The 18,078-nt window shown below is 44.0% G+C and overlaps 1 protein-coding gene across 1 annotated transcript in view; it reads right to left on the bottom strand.

Annotated features, from left to right (window-relative positions):
• Window positions 1-4,426: 4,426 nt before the first annotated feature.
• Window positions 4,427-18,078, bottom strand: part of LOC102931425 (guanylate cyclase soluble subunit beta-2) — a 32,802-nt gene continuing 19,150 nt past the window's right edge. The window contains exons 11-16 of the mRNA XM_043545668.1: window positions 17,023-17,204; window positions 16,369-16,515; window positions 14,710-14,864; window positions 12,415-12,578; window positions 6,150-6,245; window positions 4,427-4,579 (exon numbers count right to left, since the gene is read on the bottom strand). Coding sequence (XP_043401603.1) covers window positions 4,452-4,579; window positions 6,150-6,245; window positions 12,415-12,578; window positions 14,710-14,864; window positions 16,369-16,515; window positions 17,023-17,204 — 872 coding nt within the window. The 3' untranslated portion in view covers window positions 4,427-4,451. The remainder of the gene's footprint in view (window positions 4,580-6,149; window positions 6,246-12,414; window positions 12,579-14,709; window positions 14,865-16,368; window positions 16,516-17,022; window positions 17,205-18,078) is intronic.

Raw genomic sequence — 18,078 nt, 5'->3', positions numbered from 1 at the left:
AGCTTAAGCTGAAGCGAAGGAGGCAGCTTGAAACGAATACAGAAGTCATACCTGAACAATGATGTGTTAAACTATATTTATAATTCAGTGGCAGGGGCCAGGAGAGCTCAAAATCAGGCATTCGAGCATTCAGACAGGATAACATAAAAGCAGTGACAGTAAAGGTGGAGAAAACCCTTGTGATATTCCTGAAAGTGCTAAGCCAACATTGCGCTGCAGGATTTAATGCTGTAGACCAAAGCTTGGGGAGACTGCAGTGTTTAGAAATCTACATTCATAGAGGGGAAGATATTGAGGAAATTTGTGTCAAAAAATATCATTTTCAAAACTGGCTGCCAAAAGTTAGGCTTCTAAATTCATAGCGGCAAAGAAGGTTGGTCTTGTAATTAGAGCCCTGCCTGAGATTCAGGTAGCTTGAGTTCAAAGGCTGACCTCCACAGACATCCTGTATGCATTTGGGCAAGCCACCGAACACCTATCTGCCTCAAATCCTCACCTAGAAATAATAATAATTTCTTTCTCCCACCTTTCTCAAGCTTGTCTATTTAGACCATATGCTCTTCAGAGCAGGGACGGACTTTTACTGTATGTTTGTATAGCACCTTCAACAATGGGCCTTGGGCTCAGTTGGCGCCATAACGTGCTATTGTCATACAAATAACTTTTTGACAAGTTAATAAAATTCACCTGATTTCAAAGGTGTTGGGTGCCTGCTCCCATTGATTGCGGAGAGATTTGAGGCTGCTCAGCAGGTCTGAAAATCAGACAGTTTATAATGAGGTGAGTAAATGTAGGCACCCATTTTTTAAAATCATGGTCATAGTGTCCATTTCTCTAAAGAGAGGTGAGAACAGAGTACTGTATTTACAGGAACACCTTGCTAGTCAAGTATTGTTTCCATAAATTTCTGATAAGGCAGTTACTTAAGCAGACAGCTGCGTTGGCCAATGTGCTTTGCATAACAGGGATGAAGGCCTAGAATTTCTGGATTCCAGTGGAAACGAAGCACACATTGGGTGCTGTGGTGAGAGCTCCCCTGAAGAAAGGCAGTAGAAGTAATCAGAGTGACTGCTACACACTGTCTGGCTGTTAGATACAATGAGTAGGAGAGAGTCTTTTTGCTCTCAGAGAGTGGGTCAAGACCTCTACCTAGGATGGCGCTTGGTGCAGTTGGGTTGTTGTTTATTCTGCACCCAATAAGGATTCCTTGGAACATGAAGGGACAGATGAGGACCCCTAGTTCCTTGGATGTTTACCTTAGATTTGGTTTTATGTAGACGCTAATGCTAAATGTGCTTAGAGTATCCACCCCTTCATTCTCTGCCTGTCTTTGGCAGTGAGTGAATGTCTATCATGTTAATGTCTACAAAAAATTACCGTTTTAATGACCTATTTGCTTCAATTAAGTCTGAGCTATTATCTTTCCAAAGGGGAGAGGGGGAGCAGATCAGCAGGACATGTGAGAGGAGCATTTAAGGGGCCAGCTGAAATGCAATGTGTGTGGATTTGGAAAGGCTGTGTGATGAATCTGTGACATTGCAGTATTTCAGTCATCACATTTCTGACTCTGGTTCATGCATCATTTGCTATGAAAGTTTTGAGATTTTAATCAGTGTTTGAAGAGTAAATTGATACAGTCTAATCATTTAGAATCTCTGGCAAACGACCAAAGTGTATTATGTTAAGTGTATGTTATGTATTATACAAGCTGCTTGCTGCAAATTAATTGAGTATTCCCGTGCTAGATAATGTTTCTACATTCCTTGGAGCCCATCCCTTTGCGTGTGAGTGTTTTCCCAAGTGCAATGCAGATGTCAGAGAAAAGGTGAATATATAACATATGTAAAAGACTGGCTTTGTTACACACAATATGGTATCAAGCTTTGTAACCCTATTTACTAACTTGTGTGGTTGTTGATTTTTCTACATAATGTGTAACAGGAAAACTGCTGGGCACAAAATGAGATGTATCTTCAAAAGCAGCACAGGAAAGGAAAGCCTGTGCCACAAGACTATTAAATAAACACCCAGATGTGTTCACATTCCCTCCTATGAATTATATGGCTTGGCATGTGGATTACCCCATATAAATGACAGATTTAACTGCTCAGTCAATATAGGTAGGAAATTTGCTATTGTATTGTGTCTTAAAGAGCCAGTTGTTTACCTATGTAATGTTCATCTTCCCTCTTCTTCCTGAAGTGCAGTTGAGGCAACTCTCTGATCAGATGTGTAGAAACATGTTCATTCTCAAGCCCAAGCATAGAGGGAGAAGGTCATTCATTTCCCATGAAGAGCGAACAATTCATGTAATTTGTGTCATTTCCCCTTTTGATTAAAAATAGGAGAGGCCTTGACGGACTTGGGGGTGAGGGCGGGGGTGTCAGTTCATCCCTCTTGACCCCAGATAAGGTGAAGCCCCAGGATGACTCTGGGTAGAAATGGGATTTGAAAGGCCCTTGTTCCCTCACAAAAGGGCCATGACTGTATTCAGTGGATTTAGTATTCTCACTGGCTTAGAGGATTTGATATAATAAGAAAAGGGATTCTTTAGCTTTTGTCCCAGCTCTTTTATATGTGACAGAAGTAATATGTTGCAAGACAACTTCTAATCATTCAACACCTTTCATTAGGATATTGAGTATAAACAATAGAAAAGTAAATACTCTTGAGCTTCCCTGCCAATGTGATTCTTCAAACGCCCTCCTCTAGGGCAGTGGTTCCCAACTTTTCACGGTCAAGCCTCCCTTTACCCTGTTTATGCCCCCCCCCCCCCCCCGGAGCCATGCTGGGAGTGGTGCCAGGGCTCAGGTTGGGGGACATGGACAGAGGTAAGGGTCTGAGGCTGGGGCCACAGCTGGGGTGGGCTGGGAATGGGAAGAGACCTGCGGCTAGGGGCCGAGGCTGGGGGCAGGGCCAGGAGCGGAAGCCATGGGTGAGCCGCAGTGGGGGACCAAGGATGAGGATGGAGTTGCGGCTGGGTCCAGGGCCACGGCTGGGGGTGGGGCCGGAGCAGAGTTGGGGGAGGAGCAAGGCTGGGTGGCACTCACTCCCCGTTCCCCGTGGAGGCTGGCCCGGGCCCTTTTGGGGACCTCTGCTCTAGGGGTAAGAAGGAAGTTCAGTCTGTGTGCCCATCAAATGTTTGGACTCTCTGGTGGTGGTACTGGGACCTGGAATGGGACTGCCAACTCCTTTCACATGGGCCATAGTACGGCTTTTAGACCTTAACTGTCACTCACTTCCAATATGGGAGGCACCCACCGGAATCACTTACCTAGTGGTGAATGCTTGTGTTTCATGAACATCTCCCAGAGCCAGAAGTGGGGGAAGGGAGCTTAGAGACAAGGGTACTTTCATTTTAGATTGACATGCCAGAATAGGGAATTTTGGGAGCTGGGAGACCCAGCTCTCCCACTCACTTATTCACTCTGTGGCCTTAGGTGAATCATTTCACCTTTCTACCCCTGTTTCCTCTTATGTTAATTAGAGATAATTATCTGCATTGGGAGATCTCACAATGAAAGATGCTGCATTATGTCACTGGGCGACCAACTCACCACAGGCTGTTCATGGGAACAGCAGCAAAAGCACAAGCAGCCAATGCTCAGCAAAAGGGGTTAGCTATGTTTGCCCACAGTAGCCGTCTCAGGCTCTTACCCTCCATTTGAGCCAGCCACTAGAGGGAAATATGAGCACACACTTAACTAATGAGTTCTACATCAGCAAACATCTGAGCCGCTCAGGAATCTGAAGACTGCCACTTTGTCATGAACTTACCATGTTGTTATCCAGTGGGGATAGAACCCATGATCCTCAGTCCCTGTTATTTGAGCTAAAGGAATAAACGCCCATAGAAGTAGGTAGCAACTTTTTAGTCACTATACGTGCCAGCCACTAGAGGGAGACATGACCACAGATACTTAGCCAGCACCTTACATGCACCAATTATTACTGGGTCTCAGAATCACTGAGCTTCACTTTTAACATAATTGCTATGCTGGAACCCAAGAAGTGTGGGTCAGTATTACCTCTGTGCCTTCAGGATAATGCGAAGGATTTGATTTGTGTACGTATTCAGGTAGGTTATAAATTTTGTCAAATGATGGGGTAGTTGTTAATATTACAAAATACTATTTGACTAAATTTGCTACTCAGTCTTATTGACAAGCGAAGCAACCAGAGCGCTGTCTTCATCTAAGGTGCAGTTGCTGTGTCCTCGGTAATATCACATTTTTAAATTAAGAGCCAACTGGGGAGGACACAGACAGTATTAGATTACTTTTTAATAAGGAACAAAAGCTCAACTGTTTCCCTTGAAAGCAAAAGCACTGAATTCACCGTTCTTACTACAGGATTGAATTGCTAAACATCAGGAATGAAACTTTATTATCTTTCATTACAGTGCTTGATAACAAATGTTCTGACTTTTATTGTTCCTTGTTTTCCTTTTATTACAACAAAACACAGAACCTAGAATGGGCATTGCCGTCGCTAAAGTGCTGTGTCCTCATCTGATCTGAAAGCTGCTGTTCCGCATCCCCCTTTGTGTGCTCTCCATTACACAGCCTGGCTTCAGCCTCTGAGAGATAACAAGTGAGAACAAAAAGAGGTGTGAAGAAAAAAATAAGTGAAATCGCCAAGGAGTCCCCTGCTGTGAACAGAGCCAGCTTTTTAGCCATCCCAGGAGGAAACACTGACAAAATTGCTGATACCCTTTCTTAGACTCTGGCTTTGTCCCGTGAGAGCAGATATTCTCACAGGCAAAGCTGATGCATTCAGTTCTGCTTTATCTGACAGAGCGGCTATTTTGTTTCTGAACTTCTATTGTCACTTGATACTTATTGAGTTCTGTACTTCTGTGTAAGAAAAGCACCAACAAGAGCTAAAACCTCTAAGTCAAAGTGCTAAAACCTGCTCAACTAACTGGTGGAGAGATGGGGAAAATAAAAGAGAAATGGAACATACCCGGAGTCAGGGAATGAGCGTGAGGTGGCTAGCAGGAGAGCACAGGATAAAAGGGAGCTGAAGGAGGATAAAATCCCTAAGGCATGCATTGTACCACTCCACACCCATCTTTCCAGCAGTTTAAAAGCAGTGAGTCAGGCCTGGGAAGTTATGTTCTAGGAGCATGGTGGCTGCTAGTCAATCCGTCTGTCATAGGGTTTTGTACTGCAGACTGCCACCATAACCTGGGAGCACCTTCCACGTAACTCTGATAATAACAGTGGAGTCCTTAGTGGAGGTCTTTCTGGCTCAGAAAGAGGATTGGAGGGTTGAAGTGAGGAGAAAACAAAAAGATTCACAAAGCTCCATCTGGGAGGAAGAATTCTCTTGCTCCTCAAAGTGAGGATGCTGAAATGCAAATGGCTATGAAGGTAGTGGCTGCAAGGTACATTTGTATGGCATCACTAAAAGCTGTACTGTTGATTAGAGACACCCCCCTATAACGTGACAGCAGAAGGCTCTGTCTGCACAAAGTGCAGTAACGTGACTGCTTTAACAGCTGTACTTCAGCATCATCAGGGTATGAATAAAGCTGTGGATACAACTAGTTATAACAGTGTTTGGCCAGGCATAGTGGATGAGGCCAAATCAGGTTATTGAAGCTGCTTTAACATAGGTTGAGATTGGAATAGAACATGCTTTAACACAATTTAATACTGCTCAAACCCTGTGATGATCTGGGTTAGCTGCAAGAATTGTGTTTAAACCTTGCATAAGCTGTAAATCCTGATTCTTTGCCTTGTGTAGGCCTGTCAATGACTCAACTACATTTATGCCTAGATTTTCAAAGGCCTTGTTTACAACAGTGATTTGCCCAGGGTACAACACTAGTGGACAGCTACTGCACATGTACAAACCCCTAGTGTAGACAAGCAAAGCCACTGTAAGCTACAGTCTGCACCGGTGCAGTTTACTCCAGTTGCAAGCAGGGGAAAGCTGAACCAGTGCAAGTCACTAGGGGTTTTCAGTCACGTAGCCGCCTCAATACAAAAGGCTGAAATCCCCAGTGTGGACATGGTCTATGTCACTAATCACCATGGTGAGCCGATGAGACATGACAGCAGACTGTTTTGGATCATCTTCCCCTCTCCTTATGTGAAATAAAGTAGCAGGAGTATTTTGAAACAAATCCTTGATGTACTCACCATATGCAAGGCTGCTGCTGGTGAGCAGCTGCTGGCTGTCAGCGTATTTCATAACAGCAATAGTCTTGCTGGCTAGATTTCCCAGAGCATCTGCCTCTACAAGAAGGGGGAGGAAAGAGACCACACGTGTGATAATGTGCATGGTCTATATTAGGCATTTATAGGAAGAGGAGCTTTGAAACAAAGGCCTGAAAGTGCGAAGAGGAGAAGGGAAGACTTTCTGGGCTACATTTTTGAAAACTGGAAATTCACCTGCACTCACAAAAAAGGTATGTACAGTGGTCTGGCTGCATTGGTGTGTGCAGGTACCACAGTGGCATGTGCAAATTAGGCACTCAAGTGGGTATGTTCCTTAACTGCTCTCCATTTTCTGTGCTTTGACCCTAACTGTCTCCCCAGAATGCATAGCGTGCGTAGTCTCTGCTGTTTACCATGTGCTGACTAATGGTGGCACACATCTAGGAGGACGCCATAAATCTGTGGTAGTTTTCAAGTTCCCAAAGTTCAAAACAATTAGCTCTTGCCAGAACCAATCTGTCTTTTCACCTAGTTACATGTGAAGTGGGATCACATTTATTCCCTTTTTGGTCATTGACATTCACCATCTCTCAATATTTCATAAGCTAAATAAGACAGTGGCCTAAAGCTGCGTCAGATGACACGTGCGCAAATGAAGGTGCAAAGAGTTTTGCTTCTGGACCAAAGTAGGGTGCCTACTTTCATAGTATCTTCATTGTGTTTTAGAGTAACAGCCGTGTTAGTCTGTATTCGCAAAAAGAAAAGGAGTACTTGTGGCACCTTAGAGACTAACCAATTTATTTGAGCATAAGCTTTCGTGAGCTACAGCTCACTTCATCGGATGCATACTGTGGAAAGTACAGAAGATCTTTTTATACACACAAAGCATGAAAAAATGGGTTTTTACCACTACAAAAGGTTTTCTATCCCCCCACTCCACTCTCCTGCTGGTAATAGCTTATCTAAAGTGATCACTCTCCTTACAATGTGTATGATAATCAAGGTGGGCCATTTCCAGCACAAATCCAGGGTTTAATAAGAACGTCTGGGGTGGGGGGGGGTAGGAAAGAACAAGGGGAAATAGGTTACCTTGCATAATGACTTAGCCGCTCCCAGTCTCTTTTCAAGCCTAAGTTAATTGTATCCAATTTGCAAATGAATTCCAATTCAACAGTCTCTCGCTGGAGCCTGGTTTTGAAGTTTTTTTGTTGTAATATCGCAACTTTCATGTCTGTAATCGTGTGACCAGAGAGATTGAAGTGTTCTCCGACTGGTTTATGAATGTTATAATTCTTGACATCTGATTTTTGTCCATTTATTCTTTTACGTAGAGACTGTCCAGTCTGACCAATGTACATGGCAGAGGGGCATTGCTGGCACATGATGGCATATATCACATCGGTGGATGTGCAGGTGAACGAGCCTCTGATAGTGTGGCTGATCTTATTAGGCCCTGTGATGGTGTCCCCTGAATAGATATGTGGACACAGTTGGCAACGGGCTTTGTTGCAAGGATAGGTTCCTGGGTTAGTGGTTCTGTTGTGTGGTATGTGGTTGCTGGTGAGTATTTGCTTCAGGTTGGGTGGCTGTCTGTAGGCCAGGACTGGCCTGTCTCCCAAGATTTGTGAGAGTGTTGGGTCATCCTTTAGAATAGGTTGTAGATCCTTAATAATGCGTTGGAGGGGTTTTTAGTTGGGGGCTGAGGTGACGGCTAGTGGCGTTCTGTTATTTTCTTGTTAGGCCTGTCCTGTAGTAGGTGACTTCTGGGAACTCTTCTGGCTCTATCAATCTGTTTCTTCACTTCCGCAGGTGGGTATTGTAGTTGTAAGAATGCTTGATAGAGATCTTGTAGGTGTTTTTCTCTGTCTGAGGGGTTGGAGCAAATGCGGTTGTATCGCAGAGCTTGGCTGTAGACAATGGATCGTGTGGTGTGGTCAGGGTGAAAGCTGGAGGCATGTAGGTAGGAATAGCGGTCAGTAGGTTTCCGGTATAGGGTGGTGTTTATGTGACCATCGTTTATTAGCACTGTAATGTCCAGGAAGTGGATCTCTTGTGTGGACTGGACCAGGCTGAGGTTGAATGTGGGATGGAAATTGTTGAAATCATGGTGGAATTCCTCAAGGGCTTCTTTTCCATGGGTCCAGATGATGAAGATGTCATCAATATAGTGCAAGTAGAGTAGGGGCGTTAGGGGACGAGAGCTGAGGAAGCGATGTTCTAAGTCAGCCATAAAAATGTTGGCATACTGTGGAGCCATGCGGGTACCCATAGCAGTGCCGCTGATTTGAAAGTATACATTGTCCCCAAATGTAAAATAGTTATGGGTAAGGACAAAGTCACAAAGTTCAGCCACCAGGTTAGCCGTGATGTTATCGAGGATAGTGTTCTTGATGGCTTGTAGTCCATCTTTGTGTGGAATGTTGGTGTAGAGGGCTTCTACATCCATAGTGGCCAGGATGGTGTTATCAGGAAGATCACCGATGGATTGTAGTTTCCTCAAGAAGTCAGTGGTGTCTCGAAGGTAGCTGGGAGTGCTGGGAGTGTAGGGCCTGAGGAGGGAGTCTACATAGTCTGGGAGGGAGTCTGAGGAAACCTACTGACCGCTATTCCTACCTACATGCCTCCAGCTTTCACCCTGACCACACCACACGATCCATTGTCTACAGCCAAGCTCTGCGATACAACTGCATTTGCTCCAACCCCTCAGACAGAGACAAACACCTACAAGATCTCTATCAAGCATTCTTACAACTACAATACCCACCTGCAGAAGTGAAGAAACAGATTGATAGAGCCAGAAGAGTTCCCAGAAGTCACCTACTACAGGACAGGCCTAACAAAGAAAATAACAGAACTCCACTAGCCGTCACCTTCAGCCCCCAACTAAAACCCCTCCAACGCATTATTAAGGATCTACAACCTATTCTAAAGGATGACCCAACACTCTCACAAATCTTGGGAGACAGGCCAGTCCTTGCCTACAGACAGCCCCCCAACCTGAAGCAAATACTCACCAGCAACCACATACCACACAACAGAACCACTAACCCAGGAACCTATCCTTGCAACAAAGCCCGTTGCCAACTGTGCCCACATATCTATTCAGGGGACACCATCACAGGGCCTAATAAGATCAGCCACACTATCAGAGGCTCGTTCACCTGCACATCCACCGATGTGATATATGCCATCATGTGCCAGCAATGCCCCTCTGCCATGTACATTGGTCAAACTGGACAGTCTCTATGTAAAAGAATAAATGGACACAAATCAGATGTCAAGAATTATAACATTCATAAACCAGTCAGAGAACACTTCAATCTCTCTGGTCACGCGATTACAGACATGAAAGTTGCGATATTACAACAAAAAAACTTCAAAACCAGACTCCAGCGAGAGACTGTTGAATTGGAATTCATTTGCAAATTGGATACAATTAACTTAGGCTTGAATAGAGACTGGGAGCGGCTAAGTCATTATGCAAGGTAACCTATTTCCCCTTGTTCTTTCCTACCCCCCCCCACCCCAGACGTTCTTGTTAAACCCTGGATTTGTGCTGGAAATGGCCGACCTTGATTATCATACACATTGTAAGGAGAGTGATCACTTTAGATAAGCTATTACCAGCAGGAGAGTGGGGTGGAGGGAGAGAAAACCTTTTGTAGTGGTAAACACCCATTTTTTCATGCTTTGTGTGTATAAAAAGATCTTCTGTACTTTCCACAGTATGCATCTGATGAAGTGAGCTGTAGCTCACGAAAGCTTATGCTCAAATAAATTGGTTAGTCTCTAAGGTGCCACAAGTACTCCTTTTCATTGTGTTTTGTTTTTCATGGTTTCCGCAGCACAGAAACAACAATTCAGCTGATGGGCTTTGTAAAGACAAACAGACAAGCTTATTTTGCAGCTAACTCCACTCCCTGTGATGGTTGAGCTGTGTTAGTCATGGATTCTCTTTGGCTCCCACTTGCAGGAGCCAGGGCAGCAGACAGTAGAATGGGAACAGTGCATGGCTCTGTTGAGAAAAGTCCTCTGCTCAAACAAACACTGCAGTGTGAGCCATGGGACTGCTCCCATTCTACGTCCCAGGCTGGAGTGTTTGCTCAGGAAAAGAGACTTTTCCCAAGAGGCAGTGGTGCCATTTTGGTGATAATTGGGGAGAGGAGATGGCAATTTGAATCTACTGCTTAAGTCATGTTTCAAAACATTAATGGGTCCTTTTTAATTGTCTGTTTGCTCCCTCCCGCTTCCCCAGTCCTCTGCTGTAACGTCCGTCTCTGTAATCCCTGTTCCCCACTTTGCCTTGTCTCTATGCTGCCCATTTCCCCTTCCCACCCTCCCCTTTCTTTGGTCTCTTATTCCTCTGCAACTATTAACTCTCCCCTCTGCCCTCACACCCCACCCTTCTATATTCACTTAAAAAACCCCAAATGATTAAAAAGAACTTGTAACATTTGCCAGCCATCACCTTAATCCCTCTGCTTATAGGTTACACCTTTATCCCCAAGTCCATTGTCTGTAGTGTGACCAGATTTCCCGATTTTATAGGGGCAGTCCCAATATTTGGGGCTTTTTCTTATAAAGGTTCCTATTACCCCCCGCCTCCTGTCCCGATTTTTCACACTTGCTGTCTGTCACCCTAGTTGTCTGTCTTGTCTATTTAGGTTGCAAACTCTTCAGGGCAGGGACTGTGTTTCCATTTCTAACTACTCAGTCTTCTAGAGCTAAGGCCTAGATCTAGGTCCATCTCTAACCTCTAGGTATTTGCCATCTGTAACTCCTCTATTTCTATTATTATTCTTTGCTGCTTGTTTCATGATGAAATTAACTCTTGGTTCCCATCACTATTATAGCATCTAAACGTTATTTTTTAAAAGTCACCCTATTACAGGGGTAGGCAAACTTTTTGGCCCGAGGGCCACATCGGGTATGGAAATTGTATCTCAAGAAATTGGGGGTCAGGGTGTAGGAGGGGGTGAGGGCTCTGGCTGGGAGTGTGGGCTCTGGGGTGGGGCCATAAATGAGGAGTTCAGGGTGTGTGAGGGGGCTCTGGGCTGGGGCATGGGGTTAGAGTGAGGGGGAGAGGGAGGAGAGCTCCGGCTGGGGGTGCAGTTCCTGGGGTGGGGCTGGGGGTGAGGGGTTAGGGATGCAGGAGGTTGCTTCAGGCTGGGACAGAGGGGTTCAGAGGGGAGGAGGGGGATCAGGGCTGGGGAAGGGGGTTGGGGCATGGGAGGGGCTCAGGGGTGCAGCCTCTGGGTGGCACTTACCTCAAGCAGCTCCCAGAAGCAGCGGCATGTTCCCCCTCCGGCTCCTACATGGAGGTGTGGCCAGGCGACTCTGCACACTGCCCCATCCTCAGGCACCGCCCCTGAAGCTCCTATTGGCTGCAGTTCCCGGCCAATGGGAGCTGTGGAGGCAGCGCTTGGGTCAAGGGCAGCATGCAGGGCCACCTGGCTGCCCCTACATGTAGGAGCCAGATGGGGGACATGCTGCTGCTTCCGGGAGCCATGCGGAGTGCGGCAAGCCCCTGACCCCGCTCCTTAGCCAGAGTAGGGCAAGCCCTAGATCCCGCTGCCCAGTGGGAGCTCTAGGGCTGGATTAAAACATCCGGAGGGCCAGATGTTGCCCACCCCTGCCCTATTATCTCACTTCCAAGTGGCAAGAATCTTAAATCTGAAGTCCTCATTAGCAGCCACACACACACGAAAAAAAAAAAAAGATACTTGGCCATAATGATGTAAATTACTGAATTTTTTGAGGTTCTTTCCTTTGGGCTTCTAATGAAGAAAATTTGGATTATTTGTTTCATAGTTGAATTGAGCAGGTTATAATATAATTTTCAAGAATATAAAGACAACGTCCATTACATTTGGTTACAAATAATTGTATTTTAGTCATATATGTATTGTCAGTTTAAAGTTATTCCCTAGAAAATGTAGTTTGTGCTGACCTTAAGCCTGATTGTCAGAGATACTAAGCACCAAAACTGTCATTTACATCAGTGGAACTGCAAGTACCCAGCACCTCTGAAAATCAGGCCCTATGGGACTAAATAACTGTTTGAGATGCTGTATTAAACGTTAGTTTGAGGACACAGATTTCTAACCTAAGGCAAGGATATAAATATGTGATGTATGTGTACTGCAGGAGGCAAAGGTGTTCTCTGTGAAGTATGAGCTTTATGTTGATCAGAGAGAAATGTCATTGTGCATCCTATATCTGGATTAAGACATTTCTCTTAGCTTACCCATCTGATCCGTGTGACTGGAGTGCTGCTTTTCTGCTCTCCCCATGATTTCATTCTCAGTTGCATATAGATTCTGCCTCAGGATATAGGTGGTCATTTTTCCTTTGCCTTTCACCTCAATTTCTCCCCTTTCAACTATTTCGAAGCCTTGATTTTGTAGATATCTGCACAATGGAAGACATGGGACAACCATTAGGACAAAGAAGTCCAGGCGGGGATTTGGAGTGAGAAGGATGAAGGAAAAATTTTGCAGAACAATATTTGTAGGGTTGGATGCATTTTTAGTGCTGTTTTTGTAAACAGAACAACACTATCAAAGCACAAGTTCATTGTTCTAATTAGGGTTGGCCTAGAGGCTAAGCTTCTGACCTGCAATCACTTTTGCACATGCTTAGCTTGACACAGATGATTAGTCTCACTGATGTCACAATGAGCAGATATTTATCATGTGAACAGCCTCTCTTATATCTTGTGCTTTCCCCTGGCCTTTACATAGGAGCATCAGGCTTAGACCCCTGTCCTGCAAATACATACGCACATGCTTAACTTTATACACATGAATATTCGCAATCAGAGCCTAACTTAGACGCTCTTCTGTAAAGGCTGTTTACGCTGGGAAAGTAGAGAACAGAAGCGGCGCTGTTTAAATGTTAAACGATTGTTCAGACTTACTCAAGACATTTCTCCGAACAGGAAGGTACTCAAGCCCCAGTCCTGCAATGGGTAGTGCCTGAGCAGCCAGCTGCATCCCAGAAAACGCCACTGACTTCAATGGGTAGAACCCCACCTGACTTTCGCCCAGGGGCAGCAGCCTGCCCATCCACTGCACATGTCACAGGATTGGGACCTAACCAGTCTGTCTTCAGTTGCATCTTTGGCCATGGTGGGCAAAGTTCCCCGTTAACATAACGTGCAGTTAAACACAGAAAAGTGACCCTATGAAAATAATGTGAGGGTCAATATTTGTGGCTCGAAATCAACTGTGCTCACTTCACAAGTAAATCCTTTCCCTCCGTGCAAATCCTGCACACTCAGCCTCTGCTCTTCTGGCTCATGCATCATCACCAGTAATAAAGATTTGGAAGCTGAAATGTAACAAATCTGTTGATGATGCATGAGTCAGATAGGAATCCAGCTCCCACTACCAAAACTGGTTAGCTCTCCAGTACGAAAAGGAATAGAATATACTTGGTTAGTACAGTTAGCAAGTGAGCTCCTGAGGATGTACTGTATACGGAGCAGTTCTGTTTAGTTAAGAGAGTGTCATTTGTATAAAGTTACATTTCAGATTATAACTGTTCTTTACAGTAATTATTGACAGGGTGGGACGTTTTGAGTCTTTCAAATGGAGAATGTTCATCACGAGAGTTTCCAAAGTTCCATATTTAATTAGAAGCCACACATGAATTTGTATCAGGAATGCAGAATGCAGAGTTAAACATCCCCTAGTTGTTTAGCTTATTTGATAGCATCTCTCCTGTGTTACATTAAAACAAGCAAATATCTTCATCCCACAAATTGCTTGTTGTTGGTTTCTGGCAGGAAAATCTTCTTGGATTGAATGCATAAAAATCCTGATGGGTATTTGGGTAATGCAAGTGGATTGGGACTTCAGGTATTTATTTGATTGTGAACCTCTTTGGTTTTCATGCATAGAAGAGAGTAGACTGGATTATGATTATGGTCCATAACATCACATTTATGTTGACTGTCAACCCAATCCTTCAACTCTTACTCAGACAAAGCTGTCATTAAATACCACAAGAATTTTGCTGGGGGTAGCAACGAAAGGTAAGACTCTTTATTTATTATTTTGGGGCAGGAAGTGTTGCCATGTTAAAAAGCTATTCATGTAAATTACTTGTTGCTCTGAGAGGCAGTGTGGCTGAAAAGAAGCTCCTAGCTGGGGACCGCACCTTCTTCACGCTCTCATTGCAGAGCTGTGACTATATGCCACAATCAAACCTTGTATGTGCAAAGTGCTTGTAAACAGGCACTTTGTGTGGGTGTTGCTTGAGCAAAGGGCACCGCTGCATCACAGTTTAGGCACTCAGATTTAAAGTGTATCCCTCAGTGTTGTTCTGAGATTATTAGTAAGTGTGAAAATGAAACTTTATCATGTGTGTTTCCAGATTGAAAAATACTGTGAGCTAAGTGGAGTGGTGCTCTATGCCTACATTGGCTCTCGTCCAAGAGAGAAACTGTTTGTGTTATTAATGCTATAAGCAGAAGAGAAGGAGGAAAAGAATTCTGGGTTGTTTGGGGTCTCATTATTATTTAACCTTTTGACATTACCTGAACGCTGTTGGGCTGAGATGGATTTTGTTAGGAAGTCCGTGACTTTCCATCCGAGAAGCTGTGTTGACAGTGTCTCCAAACAAGCAATACCTGGGCATCTTCTCACCAACCACTCCAGCCAGAACTGGTCCTGTGTGGATCCCAACTCTGATCTGTCAGTTTAAACCCAACATGATATTTTGAAAATCATATTGGCTCTTCATTGCGATCATCAGTAAGATGTCAGCAGCCCATCCCCATCCACCGCCCCATTGGATAGCACTGAGCAGTCTCTCCCCCATTCTGGGAACTAAGTAGCTGTGCTAGAAAGACCATTGAAGACAATATGTGTAGTATATTTTGGAAACTCTGCTTTTAAGGTACAGCAAGTCTAAAAAATTGTCTTACGGGTTTCCAGAAAAAGGAGCTGATATTACAATTCAGCAAACAATGAAATGGAAGGAGGACTGGCCGCATCTTCTGCTGTTCTCTGTATAGCACGCTTCTATTTCCGGCACTGCCAGACTGGGTGGATAGCTGGGCAAGTTCCATCCAGGCATACAGTGGGCACAGGATCCTGTTGATTTCAGTGGGAAATTGGCACCTGTTCACACCAGGGCTGAACTTTATCTTGCATCTTACTAGGTAAAGCCTGAACCTGCCATGTGGCAATTAAACTGGTACAACTCCCATCAGTAGCATCATATTGAAAATATACCCAAAGGGATTTAACCGTTGACCAGTGTAAAAGGTGTAGCTTTTTACCAGCATTTGTGGTCTGTAATAAGACTTGAAACAAGAAAACAAACCAGAGCACTCTTCCACCAGAGAACAGATGCACGCCGCTCAACTAGGGTGAAATTCATCCCATGCAAAGGGCTAAATTTCACCAATGGACAGTAGCCCATTGCCTAATGGAAGTTGCATCAGTGTCTCAGAATAAACCTTACCTCTACGCATACGACATACGTCATTCAATCTACCCACACTTAGCTTTGTCCTCTGTAGACTGGCTGTTATCTCACTGCTTTGCTGTAAATTATTGTCAAAGAAAATACTAATAAAAACTGGTTATAGACAACGCCCTGCATTCTTCTTTCCACAATACTATTCCCTCCTCTAGATTAGGAATTGGTCCTTTTTGGTAATAGTTCACACTGCATTTTTATAGTTGTGCAGTAATGATTTGTAAAATGGCTTATACTTTCTCACTAACAGGAAAAAAGCCACAGCCCTGCCCTGTGTTAAGCAGCTCAGACAAAGGAGAGGCAAGGTTGGAATAAATCCGAGTCAACTACTTTTGTTCTTGTTCGGGAGCCATTAACTGACTTGCTAATTATGTACAGACACAAATGCCAATAAAGATACAGCAGATCCCAATGGACTTGCTCAATGAACATGTGCCTAAGTGCTTTGCTAGATTCCAGATTAGTGCTCGGCACCATGCAGGATTGAGGCCTAAAGGCCCAAATTCAGCAAAGCACATAAATGCATTATTATTTGTATTACCGTAGCACCTCAGAATGTAACGGACCAGGTCCTCATTGAGCCAGGCACTGTACAAACACAGCATGGGACCTAAACTCTTGCTTAAAGCTACTCATACACTTAGGCTGTGATTCAGCAAAGCACTTAAGTGCAGTACTTTGTATCAAACTGAGTTCACCTGTTTCATACCTGAATAGGCTCTCCAGTGATTGGGTTCATCACCTCTCTGGCAGCAGTTCTCATACCCAATGCAAAATTGGCCACTCTTATCGCATGACTGGCAATAGGCACTGGGACTCCTCCAACTACCATGTATGCATCGCCTATTGTTTCAACCTGACAGACAAGGGAAAGAATGCAGTAGTGAGAAAGGGCCTGATTCAAAGCCCATTGAAGTCAATAGAAAGGCTCCTGTTGAGTTCACTGGAAAGCAAAATGCCCAGTTCTGTAAGGTGCTGAGTGCCTTGCTCTGCCATTGAAGTAACTGGGGGTTGGATTCGTTCATCATGTCACAGGACTGGGGATGAATCTAGGGCCTAGCTGTGTATGAAATCTTTTTTCATTAGTTTTATATTCTTTATAAACTCTCCAGTGACAAACTCTCAGTTCCTGAATCTTCATGGTGGGGAGAGTAGGGAGGTGGGATGCTCACCCAAATTTTCATTTCAAAAGTTTGACAATAAGTCAAATTGCGTGTTGTGGTGATAACCATTCTTCTACATTTTAGCCTCTCTTTAGAATTGTGGGAAACAAAATGTGGGAAACAAAAGCAAACAAAAGCAAATGTGGGAAACAAAAGTACAGTAAAGAACAGCACTGAACACAAGTAACAGAAACACTTACTTTATACACGTTGTGAACACTGGTTAATCGATCAAACTTTGAATACATTGAATTCAGCATGTTCACGATTTGGATAGGCTCACAGGCTGAGCAGATATTTGTGAATGTCACTATATCACTGAAGAGAATCGTGCAGGAATTAAATTCCCCTGAGGGAGAAAGCAGATATGAGATGCATATTTCTTTATAAAAGCATCCACTGTTATTGACTACGTCAATAATAAAAGTTGACAATAGATTTCTGTAATCTGCCAACCAAAATCCTATTGACTAGTTTGAGCCAAAGCACACAGAACTCAGTGGAAAGACTCCCACTGACTACAATGGGCATCAGATCAGGCCTAAAATTAAGAACCTAAAATGCCCAAATTGCATTGAATTTCCATGGGATGTGGGCACCTGACTTCAGAAGGCTCCACTGAAATCCCAGCCTGAATATTTTAATATTTAAAGCTATACTGTCATAGCTGGCCACATTTCAGCTGTATCTTCTATCTGTTTGCAACATTCTTCTAATCCATTAGCTGTGGTTTAAAAAAATATGGTTCCTATAATGTACTCTTATAAAGCTATGCAAATACCCCAGTGACTATGAACAGCCCTCTCCCGTTAAGACTGCTGGACTGGACCCAGAATGTCTTTTACACCTTGTTTTGAAAAATATACATTTTTCAGTGAAGAGTTTAAATAACTCTAAATTCAAGTTCACAGTTTTGTGCAGTCAAGTTCTGAAGTTCAGCTTTAGAGGCACAGACTAAATTGGTGCATGTAAATTAGGCAGATGCCAGAAGTTAAAGGCAGTGTTAGATGGCTATTTGATTTGCATGGGCAAATGTTTTTTGCTCATACAGCAGCAAATGTTTGACCACCTGCTTAAATTTAAGCACCTGCTTAAGTGTTTTGCTACATGGGGCTTATGAAATCAACCTTTCTTGTTTTAGTAGTTACCAGGTTAAAAATCAAAAGAACATATAATCCACAAGTGCACATCTTACCCTCACGTGAAACCAGCCCTGCTCTTGATTGGTCATAGAGTATTCACCCTCTCAGAACTGC

The sequence above is a fragment of the Chelonia mydas genome, chromosome 1, assembly GCF_015237465.2.
Source record: "Chelonia mydas isolate rCheMyd1 chromosome 1, rCheMyd1.pri.v2, whole genome shotgun sequence".
NCBI lineage: Eukaryota > Metazoa > Chordata > Testudines > Cheloniidae > Chelonia > Chelonia mydas.
This window is presented reverse-complemented; position numbering and strand designations above follow the sequence as displayed.